Source organism: Poecilia mexicana, unplaced genomic scaffold (assembly GCF_051168715.1).
Source record: "Poecilia mexicana isolate PSO_F unplaced genomic scaffold, ASM5116871v1 scaffold_5, whole genome shotgun sequence".
Lineage (NCBI taxonomy): Eukaryota > Metazoa > Chordata > Actinopteri > Cyprinodontiformes > Poeciliidae > Poecilia > Poecilia mexicana.
In genome coordinates this window covers 14434659-14447133 of record NW_028263374.1, presented here as the reverse complement: position 1 = coordinate 14447133, position 12475 = coordinate 14434659, and the positions used below count along the sequence as shown (strand labels likewise).

The 12475-nt window shown below is 42.7% G+C and overlaps 1 protein-coding gene across 1 annotated transcript; it reads left to right on the top strand.

Annotated features, from left to right (window-relative positions):
• Positions 1-2438: 2438 nt before the first annotated feature.
• LOC106918491 (PAK4-inhibitor inka1-like) lies at positions 2439-5486 on the top strand. The gene is made up of 3 exons (XM_014988316.2): positions 2439-2619; positions 2731-2767; positions 4145-5486. Exons 2-3 carry the CDS (start codon positions 2765-2767, stop codon positions 5144-5146), a joined length of 1005 nt encoding a protein of 334 aa, XP_014843802.1. The 5' UTR covers positions 2439-2619; positions 2731-2764; the 3' UTR covers positions 5147-5486.
• Positions 5487-12475: the final 6989 nt, after the last annotated feature.

The window sequence follows — 12475 nt, the reverse complement described above, 5'->3', positions numbered from 1 at the left end:
CCACCCCTCTTTTTTTTTTGGGTTTAATGTTGCAAATTGAAAAGCACACACTGAACTCTTTCATGTGGTTATCTTGCTCTCTTTAGGTTTTTTTTTTTTTTTAAACAATGCACAAAGAAAACAAACCATGTGTCGATAACGCAATTAAGAGAAGACATTCTAAAAAAAAAAGATGAATGATTGAGTTTGCATTTTAAGAAGTCGTATTCCATATCAGGGTTGATTTTTTTTGTGTTGGATGAACTGGTCAGGACATGTTATCTCTGTTCATATGTTAATGCTGGACTCAGTGAGGTCAAATCTGCACCTGAACAATGGCTCGTCAACGGCGAGGAGTCAAAGCATTCTTCCTCGCTCCGTCAGCTTAGCACAGACATCAGGCCTCTGAATGCTGCGAACGGAGAAGTGGAGCGTCGAATGACTGCCAGGGTCCAAAAGCTCACTGACGGTGCAGATTTGCATGTGTGCATTTCGTATTCGCTCAGATGAATAGTTTGCTGACGGCAGGGCGTGAGGCCGAAGTGGCCAAATGAATGGTGCAGACGACGAGGAAAAATAGCGTGAAGGTTCAGGTTGATGCAGTACAGAGAGGCAAGACAGCTGAAAAGTCACACAGCTTCCAACAAGCTTAAAGGCGTTGAGTTTATGCAAAAGGTTGCTTCACAAATGCAATTCCAACATTTCAGATGTGAATACCGTCAAGTTTTTTTTTTTCTTCAAGAACAAAATGTTAAACGATACGGAAAGAAGTGCAATGAAAGTATGGATTTCTATGTAGGATTCCTAAAATCCGTTTGCAAGACTTGTTGAAAATCCCCCCCCCCACTAATTGAGGTTTGTAAACACAGGAATTAAGCTAAAACAGCTGGCATTGGGAAACATGGCAGAAAGATTTCTGCATAGACTCTGAAATGTTCAAAGCTGTTTTCGAATTCAGTTTTTGGGTATTTGATTCAATTTGACTTCAAGGACCTTGTGAGTGGCTGCACAGTGGTGCAGTTGGTAGAGCTGTTGCCTTCCCGGCCCCGGTCTTTCTGCATGGAGTTTGCATATTCTCCCTGTGCATGCGTGGGTTTTCTCCGGGTACTCCGGTTTCCTCCCACAGTCCAAAAACATGTCAGGTTAATTGGCCTCTCCAAATTACCCCTAGGTGTGAGTGTGTGTATGCTTGGTTGTGTGTCTCTGTGTTGCCCTGCGACAGACTGGCGACCTGTCCAGGGTGACCCCGCCTCTCGCCCGGAACGATAGCTGGAGATGGGCACCAGCAACCCTCCTGACCCCACTGAGGGACAAGGGTGTAAAGAGAATGGATGGATGGATGGACCTCATGAGTCATGATGAGTGATGCTACGGATGCCAAGATAGAAGCAAATGGCGACGACGGTCTTCAAAACTTTTGATTCATCTTGTGTACGTACAGCACGCGTTAACGTTGTATTCTGCTTGTATCACTTGAAAGAGACCAGTACAGTGTCACTGCATTGACAAGAACATCTCTCTTCCTGAGAGCCGAGTCCATGATTTACTGAAATGATGGAGACATTCTATGCTGTACCGCTTGTTCATGTAAGGTGAGGATAACTGATTGGGCTAACTTTACATCTGTATGCATTGCGATCACTTTTGATCGCAATGGGTGTTGTGAAAATTTTGGGCCCCTCCAAAAAAAAAATAAAAAAATCACTTTACAATAACACATCAACCAGAGTAAATGTTTTTTGCTTTTTTTTGCTTTTTTTTTAGGAGCAGCCTGGTTTGACGAATGATGAAAGAGGATATTTGATTGCAAAATCCACTTCTGCCCTGATCCTCTAGCTACACAGTCCATGCAACATTCTCAAGCATTTTTCTGTGCTCAGACAGAATCCAAGTAAACAAAAATAAATAGTACTCAGAGGAAGTCGAGATGTATCTTTTGTGATATCACAGAAGTTTAGCTTTTTGGAGGGGAGATTTGATCTGCAGCAGTGATATCACACATAAAAATAAACACTGAATATGAGAGGCTGCTATTTATGTAGTAAACCTATCTATATTTAAGTTTGGAGTTTAAAAATCCTCTGCTAAATTGTTATAATTGTATTTTATGCAGCATTCTGATTGGTCACATTTTACAACAAAACGATGTGAGAGAAACAGTTCGTAATTGCAAATTGGAACGATAGTTTAGTGAAGATCCTTCCCACTGAACTCCTGCCATCAGTCATTTTGTTTTATAACTTCTACAAATAGACAAAGAGTGCAGCTGTTGCACAGAAGACAAAGCAACAGTATAATTTTAGATGTGTTTTAACAGCTCCGTGTGGCTTCATTTGTAAAGGGCAGTAAAAAGCAAGCAAGCCACGAAGCTCAGGGGTTTGTAAATTTGTGCAACGAGATTCCTGCTTTCTGATTGGTTCATTCAGACGCGGGTCGCTGCTGATTGGCTGCTGAGCGCCCAGCTGTAGTGGGAGTGGAACAGCAGTGAAATATCCACTCCGCTGCTCTTCATCCTCAGCTCAGACGGCAGGACTCAAAGCTGGAAATTGTGTTTTCTCTGCCACACCACCGAACGACCCGGGACGCTTTTCTCTTTATGGGACGAATTAGACCCGCTGAACAAGCAAGGTCACATCAGAAGTAAGTGTTTGTACTGTAACAATCCTGTAGTGATTTCATTTTAAAGAGACAGTTCGATTCTTAATCGGGTCCGTCATGTGTGTGTTTTTTTTTTTTTTTTTTTTTTTGCAGGAGGTGACAATTTGAGACACGAGAACTAGACGAGATGGTAAGTGCACGTCTTACTTGTTTTTTTATTTTATTTTTTTAAATAACCACATGTGATAAAATATATATTTCAGTTAGACCTATTTGACATGGAGTGCAACATACAACTAATTAGACATGTTCAGACAAGGCTGCTATCATCACAACTCTGCAGCAGCTGTTGGCTGAGTGATGCCCTGATTCCTTCATTTGGGAGTTTATAGTTGTTTTTTTCCTGCAACACAGAGGAAATGTACTTGTCACTGGTCATTCGGGTTTGTTTATAAGTACAAACGCGATTATTTGCATGCAGAACATTTTGTGATTTAGTACATTTTCTATTTCCTGCTGTATTTTTCCTGGTGAGCTCATGGTTAGAAGTAACAGAGGGAAAGTTTAAAAACTTGAAACGTTTGCAACAGGATTGTGCTGGAAATAATGGTACAGTCTTAAGAAAAAAAATGATAATGGTGAATCTTACTAATATTCTAGAAGAGAGGAGAAGAAAACTGTTCTGTTGGTGGTCAATGTTTTCAAATGCCTGTAAATGTAACCAGTTATTGGGGTCAGATCTATTTCATCATTATATTATGGATCAGAAGCTGAAAATTAAAAAAAAAAAAAAAAAAAAAAAAATTGACCTTCTGGAGTCTTGAAATTGTTCCAGCAATTTCTGCTCTGCTGGTTCTGTTTGCATATTCTTGTTATTCTTCCAGTGTAGAAGGCTTGGACACATGTTTTTGGCATGGTTGAGCAGACTCAAAGTTGTCTTAAACGAATACACTGGATTTGACTTTACTTGTCCTCCTAAACTTTCTCACATCCAACATCACATGACTCCTTGTGCGCCGTTCGAATTCAGTCTGTCTCCCCGGCTGACTGGGACCAATCGGCTCTGTGAGCTGCAGAGGAAGCTGGAGCGTTGTATTCCATGCTGCACGCATAGAAAGAAACGGGACCCTCTGGAGTTAAATCAGGAACCACGGGCTTCTGTGTTCCTCCTAAACGCTACTATTGATTGCGCCGATTAAGAAATTGAGGCGCAGTTAGACCGGTGTGGGTTTTTTGGTTGATTTGAAGGCAGGGCGTTCACTCAAGGTGTTGGTGCGGTTGAGTAAATTAACGGACAAACAGACATGTCTGATCATGATGTCTAAATGTTTAATCGCTGTGTTCTTTATGCGGCAGGTCAGCTGGTCTGTAGGATTAGATAAAGAGAAAAGGCGTTTAGTCATTGATTGGTGTTCATTCAGGACAGGCCCCAGCCTGCCCTCAAGTCCTTTTTGAAAGCCTTTGGTTATAAGTAAGGCGTAGGAGCTTTCTGCCTTGTGTCTTTGTGGGGTTATATGTCACAATTGTTGTGGATTGAACAATGACCCTTTCTCTCTTCTCTCCTCAGCTTTGCTTGCGTGACTCAAGCGACTGCTTGCAGGAGCAGATGCACTACATGATGAGGTCTCTGCAAGATCTGAAGCAGCTGCGGAAAGCGTGCCCCGAAGTCCGCCGTCCTCTCGCTCCCCTCAACCGCCAGCTACCGGCCCTGGCGCGTCACTCTGCGGTGGCTCGCGCTTGCCAGCAGCGGGCTCTGCAGCGGGAGCAGCGGGCACGTATGCGGATGTCCGACGCCAGCACGGCCAGCACCTACGATTCGGCCTGCTGCCTAGCCAGCCCTCTGGAGGAGGAGAACGAGAACGAGGATGACGACGCGAGCAGCAGGCTGGGACTGAGCCTCACGCGGGACCTGCGCTCTCCCTGCAGCCAGAAGAGTTTGGAGTTTGACTCGGGCTACTCCGAGGCGTCCTGGCAGGACGACAGCGTCGTCCTCAGGAGGACGAGGAACGTGCGCGTTTCGTCCTCCGCCTGCGCGCGGATGAACCGGGCACCGAGCGGCCGCATTCGGCCCAAGTCCACATCCGACGCCTGCCTGGAAACGTGGACGTCTTTTGAGGTCAGTGACCCAGAGGACTGGACCAACTCCTTACTGACCAGAGGGAGGAACCGCCAGCCTCTGGTTCTGGGCGACAATAGTTTCGCCGACCTCATACAGAACTGGATGGACTTGCCAGATTGTCCGGAACCGACAGAACTGAAACCGAATTCCAGGCGGAAACTGGGGAGAGGCTTCTTTGGCAACATGAGGAAGAAACTGTCAGGCTTCTCTAAGTCGGTGGAGGACAGAGTGAGGATGAGGTCCACAGACTCTGATCGTCTTAACAGAGCTGCCAATGCTCCAAAGCGTCTGTCCTGTCCTGTTGTGCCGTCGCAGCCCAAAGTCCCGTTTTTCCACCAATCCCACTCGGGCATCAATGAGCTGGGCTCAGACTTCTACCACTTTGCAGCTCTGATGAAGTCAGGCAGCCGACAGCCAATAATATGCAAGGACATCATTGGCTACATCTGACAGGAGTTCATGTCAATCCGTGTGCAGACTGGACAATCCTCAGAGTCACTTTAGTTTTCTACAATCGCTTCTCACTTTACATATTCCGTTGTGAAAGTATTGGGAATAAAGACGTTCTCCTGACTTAAACTCTTAACTGTACACCTATTTATGTTTTATATATCGGTATAATTTGCACTGGAAGCATGATGGCTGTTTGTTTTGCATTCCCGTTCTCACAGTTTTGTTACGACGACGCTTGTTTCTCACTGAAGGTTTGATTGAAACGGGCTTTTGTTTGCCTGAATGTGGATCCATCTGTTTTTGGTTTTCTTTTTTATTAAAAATATATCGCTTGGAATTATGTGTGAATATGTTTTGAATTTCATTGGAGTAACTACTGTGAATACACGATAGCTTTATGGCTCTAGTGTAATTTCACACAAACTTAAAAGAAGTTTAATTATGACACAAAGTCGCTTTTCAAATCGGGTAAAGACACAAAAGCACAGTGTTCAAATACGGCGGATTCAAATTCAACCTCGCCTGCGATTGCTATTATCTACAGGCACAACAGTAAGTAGAGTTTTAAACAACCAGAAATGAGACAAATGTTAGGCTGAGCTATGAAGTTCATCCTGTTAGCACAAGCACTGAAGTCCAGAGTAAAGGAGGTACAAATTGAAATCACTCTGAGAAAAGGAACTGGGGTATTTACATAAAAATTGTTACATCCGATGCATAACAATTGTTTGGGAGTCGCTTCAGGAAAACCTGTTTTTTTTTTTGTCTGTCCTACCACCTTAAATATAAAAAATAAATTTTCTCCAGGCAGGTTTGCCACAAAACTGAGGACAAACATTAAAAGCCCTTACTTTTAAGCATGGTGGAGATCCTGTTATGCCGTGGGCTTGTTTCCCTTTCAAACGTTGTTTGAGTGCATCTTTAAAGCAGGAGAATCATTTTAAATCTGGTTCCTTCTGCCAAATTAAACGTAGAAAGTTTTAATCGAATCTTTCGGGAGCATAATGACCTGCGATGTTCAGGCAAATAAACACTGAAATCCGATTATGAGATTATGCTATACAGCAGTAAAAGATGCACTTCCTTTAAAGCTTTTTACCCAATTTTATTTTATTTTATTTTATTTTTTTACCAAGGATGCAAATAAATGCAGCCTGCACTGTATCACAGATCTGCTGACTTTGGGGATTTTAGTAATCTCCTTATAGGAGAACTCCCTCTCGAAGTTCTGCTTTTTCTCAAAGAAAAACTGAAGCCTTTGGAGAGAAGCTAAGCGGGGTGCGAAATCTATTTACGGGCCAGAACCAGAGACTGTGTCAACACAGAGCGCTGTGTGCCCAGTGAGGTAATTCCCCATGTGCCTGTGCAGCTGGAGGTGAATAAAGCTGAGCAGCTGGCTGCAGTTGGAGCAGAAGTTTGCTCTGCCGTTTTGCTTTGCGAAGCAGAACATCTCGCCAACAGCTCTCTGCCTCATTTAATCTGGTGTCCGCTCTCGTTGCGGGATCGGGTCGGCCGCACACTCTGGTTAATGGTTCGATTAATTCTGGCCTCGCCGGGGGAAGAAGGAGGGAGATGGAAAGGCGAGGTAAGTTGACACCAAGATAAGCCCGAGATCGTTTCACCTTTGCTTTTACAAATTCACTCTGTTCATTAATTCAGAGGGAGAAGCAGAATGGAGATAAAACAGGGATTTCCCATGCTCCCTTCAGGAGTTTTCCTCACTGATCATGTTGCTATCAAGGGTATGACAGTGATCAGTAAAAGAGGTTCAAGAAGAGGAGTCAGGGAGCAATAAACAGAACTATTACTCCATATGACCTCAGCAGGGTGTTTGGAGAATCCTGTGAAATCTTTAATAACGCCACACACTTCACTTAAGGCGCGTAAAGTTTGTAAACTTTGAACTATGTCAGATGCGGCTTCATCAGGTCAGGTCTGATGTAAAGTAAGCTGTTGGCTCTTGACGTTTTCTGGTTAAAATTGGAACATCGCGGCAGCCGGGGCCGTGCTTTTGATGCAATCAATGCCAGTGCTTAATCAGCCATGGGAACGTTGCCTCAGAAATGTCGCTGATTCACGTCGACGTCACGTGTCAAAATACACTGAAGGAGTTAGCAAATCTCCCAAGCTGTTTCCAGCACAGCCAGTTTTCCATTTAGTCCGTTTTCCTCATTTTTGTGGGCTGTTGTCTTCATTTTTTCCCCCTTGTTTTCTTCATCATCTGTAATCCACCCTTTGCTGCATTGTGTTCTGAATATCAAGATATTGGAGAGAAAAGAAAAAAAAAATACAGTATTTCAGTTGGAAACTGCGTCAACATTTGCCTGTGACATGGTATAAATGCCCTTCTAAAGCTTTCAAACCATATTTAAACAACTTCAATTAAACTCACTGAGGAAATCTGTTGGTGTGCAAATGACAAAACAGCCAACTTTTCAATAACAGATGCACAGCTGTGTCTGAAGCTGCGAACCATTTCAGATCGTCACAGCTTTTCATCTGGTTTGATCTCCGTCATTTCTCTACTGAACAAAAAACCCTTATTCATCCCATCACATGACAACAAGCGCTGCTTTCTGCCTAAGTGTCTGCTTTTAAAATGCAAATGCGCTCATTTAAAGCTAAATGATTTCTGTGGAAGTGATCAGTACAGTGAGGGACATTTACATGCCAAATAAAATTGGGTGAAAAAAAAAAGAATGTTACGCCCATTGGGAAGTAAAAGTAAAAACTGTAGAAAATACCTTTGAGCATTTCCTGTATTCTACAATCATTTCTGGTGAGAAAAAAATAATTTCCACATAAGATGGCCAAAATTACTCAGATTTATCGAATCATGTGAACATGGTGAGAACATCATTACTCAGCATTTTGAGAAAAGGTATTCCATGCTCAACCCTCAGTTTGTGATCCTGAGTGTTGAAGTAAGAGCGAACATCATGATAAAAACCAGAGCGAAGTCTGAAACCTTCAGAAACAAAGGATTTTAGTGACTTAAGGAGCTCATCAGCAATGAGAAGATGATTAAAAGTAGCTAAATAGTCTAGAAGAAGGACAATTAAAACAACTATGAAGACACTGAGGAATGGCTTGTCCAAGCACTGGAGGAGCAGGACGGACGATGATCTAAGATGTATCCATTATCCCTAAAGAGTATTTGCAGGGTTTGCTGATGATATGAAAGTTCATGCCTGATCAAGTTTAACCTGCATGGGAGGTGTGAAAGGAGGAAAGCTTTGCTCTCTAAAAGAAACATGAAGGCCAGACTGATGCTTGTCAGGGGGATTGTAGATAAACACTCTGACTTTGGCCAGAAGAGTCTAAAGCTGAAATATTTACACATTAGACCGTGTTGTACTGCTTTAGTGTAAGGCGATACGAAAAGCACCTCAACAAACTGTAAAGCACGGAGGGGGAGGTATCATGGTTTGGTTTGGGGTTGAGTTGCTGCAGCAGAATCTGGCCAACTAACCATCACATAATCCAACATGATTCCTGTCAGTGAACCGGTTGGTGCTGGAGACCAACACAAGGTTTATCTCTCTGAAGCTGTTTCGACCAAAGTGATCAAACTAGGCATTTCTCAGTCGACAAAACATATTTGTTGACGTTAACCAACAAGTCAGATGCCCTCACCTTTCCGCCTGACTGAGTCCTTGAAATAAGCCTGAATCTGAATGTGTCAGCGTGAGTCGTGGTGCAGGCCTGCTGCTTTTGTACACCAAGTGAAGCTGAGATACCAGGACACCAGTGCGGCCCGCTCAGGACGACGATCCGGAGCATCGCGCTCTCTCTCTGGGTGGCCCGGTGGAACGTGGCCAACACGCAGCATACGTCCCGCTAATTAGAGAAGGTTAGCTGTGAGTTTATTCATGCTCACCACTGCTGGCTCCGTAAACATAAACTCAGCCTCACTCTTCCTGCTCTCCAACCAGCCGTAAAGTTATCATCCGCATGGCAGATTAAAACAGTAGCTGGAGTTTGGCGTTAGAGTCTGGCAGGGTTCTCAGCTCTGTTATTCCTCTTTGTTGACAGACACAAACTCTAATTAAAGCTCCGACCTGCGCTGCTAAAACAGAAAGAAGTACTTATTGAACTGAAAACGTCATATGGTGTGTCTCTCCAAACAGATTCAAACATTATTTAGTGGACTTTACCAGGAGAGGTCACTCTGCAGGATGCGTTGAATGTGGGGCCGGAACATCCAGGTGAGTAGAACTACTATTGGACCTCAGCAGGACTCGACTTACAGCTTATAAATAAAAATCCTAATTGAACCGGGTGTTGTGAATCAAGTATAAAGATTTGATTATGAGATCATGTGGTTGTCTTTGTACTTTTTGAAGGCTCTGCTTTGTCTCTGCAGCGGCTGACTCTGATTACGCATATTCACAGATCAGTTAGCGCTTTATGACACAGTTACTTGGGAATTGGAGCTGAACGGCATCATGTGGAAGGTTTTCTTTCTTTGCTCCAAGCAGCTTGGCAGCATGTGATGTTTCCACAAAAATGTCAGGTTTCCATTCAAAGGAAAGAAAAATTACAAAGGCGGTGTAAGAGGGAGTGGATCGGAGATGTTCCTGGTTTAAATGACGAAGAAATACGATGTCGTTAAATCAGAAAGTCCAGATTCTGGAGTAAGTGGATCAGGATTAAGGCTGAAACTATACGTTGCCTTGTGAGGCAAGGCAATGGAAAAGTTGAGCAATATGTTGTTGAACTTTGGCTTTCAGCTTACTTGACTTAATATGAAATCAAGATTTGGTGCTGTTAATTATATATTTGAATACGTTAATTAAATCCTAATTACACTTGATCTGAATACCATAATCAAAGTAAATCCAGGCCTTTGAAAAATCTTATAAATGACTATGGATCTTATAAGCATTGGTGTTCACGTCCCTCCACAGATTTTCATTTGGATTTTGGTCTGGACTTTGACTGGACCATTCTAATACGTAATACTTCTATCTTTTTTCCACGCTGGATGTACGTTTAGCGTTGTTGTTTTTGGTTGAAGGTGATTCTTGATCCCACAATTGTCCTAGATTTAGGTCCATCCACATTAACCCTGACCATGTAGTCCTGGCTGTGATCAGGAAAAGCATTCCCACAGCCTCATGCTGCCTCCACCATGCCTCACAATGTAAAGCATGTCTTCTAGATGATATAAAAAGGTAGTCTTCTGCCAAACAGAAAACACGTTTATCCACATGATTACTTTGTCGCCTCTACTGCATGACTCAGTGACTGTAATTGGGCAAGTGGATGGTCAGCTGTACAGTACAGTATTATCTCCATAAAACGTTCACATCAGGTACAAACTGTACAGGCCGCTTATCGCGAAATGTCAAAAACCGAGTGTGTTTGATGTGCAAGACCACAACAAGGTCAAAGGCAATCTAGAGCAAGCAATAGTTTCTGTCAACGGGCCTAAACAAGAAGACAAGAATGTGTTACAATCCCCCAAAGGCGCCGAGAAAACTCAAACACACCAAAGGCTGCTATGGGGTTTAAACTTAAAGGTTTGCAACTCTTTGCCCTTGAAAATGCAGCATGCTGTGTAGATGTTCCTTCACAACAAGACCTGTGAAGTTGGTCAGGATCGAAATAACGGTGGACGGTGCAAAAACAAAACATACCAAACCAGCTACGAATGTTAAGGTGAAACATTCAATGCATAAAAATGTGAGACAATGCTTCAGTCGGACTGTGGTGTAATTTAATTACAATCACTTAACATTATCAGGAGTCATCCATCTTAAACAGCTGGAGAAGTTCTGCGTTCAGGAAATGGGCATCAGTCCCAGAAGCTGGCTGAGCCAAAACTACATGAGATGCAGACAAAGTGTCTCACAGCTGTAACAGCAACAACATTGTCTTTGCAAAAGGATCCGTTTTTGGAGGGATAACACCAAGAATGCCGACGTTTCTTTCTTTTTTTTCCCCCAGCAGATATGTTGTCTCGACCATAACGCCTCCAACTCTGGACAGACATAAATTTGCAATTGCGATGGAACGAAAGCAGAGGAAGAATAAGGAAGAGTACAGAGTTTTTACGCTGTAAATTCCAATAAACTGACTAACCGAGGCGATTGCGCAACTCTTGAGTTTCGGAAACTGCCTAAACTGAAAGTGTGCGCTCTAATCAGGTGACAGACCGTTAAATTGTACAATGGTGTTGTGTGCAAGGCTTTGTCGAGAAAATAAATAAATAAATAAAATAAAAATAAGTAAATCAAACTTTATGACGTTTTAAAAATAATTTCCACAGAGGTCTGCAGCGTTTCACTTCCATTTTCGTCTCAGAGGCAGATGGTGATTAAAGGTCCGTCTGCAGCAGAGCGAGGAGAACGTTCCGTCACAGACGGAGTATCAGCTTACCGAGGAGGAATCCCTCTCTTGACCGCCGAGACGTGTGCATGCAGACTCTTCTGATTAACCTATTAAAAGTTGGACAGGAAGTGGGGGGGCTTTTAGACTGAAGTCTGACAAAGACTGGATGTGATTAGTGCTTTTTTTTCCCCCTTCTTAGAAATTAAAGGTTGTTATTTTTTGTCATAAGCATTCAATTAACAGCTTTTCGTTAAAATGTAGGATATCTCTTTCAGCAGGCTTCAAAGCTTTAAATTAGAAGCTAAAAATACAAGGTAGATTTTCATGAAACAATAATTTCCCGACATACAAAACATCTCTCCTTGAGCCTCAGTCAAAGTGTACTCAGTTACGTCCTATTAAGACCCTAAGACGCATTTAGTGACCCATTTAGAGCCACATTTCTTTGCAAATTGAATTGCTGTTGTTTTTTGCAGCCACCGTTGGAGACTCCAGGAAGTCATCAAGCAAGACTTATTTAGAAACTACACATCTGTTTTCCCCCTCTGCTCGCTATAAACCTGACTGCTGGGTTCATGGGAATCATAACAGTTGAGATGACACAGACGAAGTATCCCAGGAGACTTTGCCGGGGTTCTCATGGCCAAACGCTGCCCCTTGGGTCAGACCCTGTTTCCTCTGTTCAGCATGACTTTACAAGTGAACTCAGAAATCTGTTGCACAGACAAAAAATGCCTAAATTAGTGAGTATTTTTTTGTTATAATATAGTAAATGTCATTGGAGGCTTTCAATAAATGTTTCTGTGGGAGAAAATTTGATTTTATTTGGATAAACAAACTGGATTCACTTCTTGACACAGCAGATTTGATTTCTAGCATTGACATGCTTTGGAATAAAATGCCATTTTTTTTATGTTTTTACCTCTGTGAAGTGTTTTCTTTTTATTTATTTATTTAAATGCAGGACCTGCCTGAGCCTGTGTCACTTTG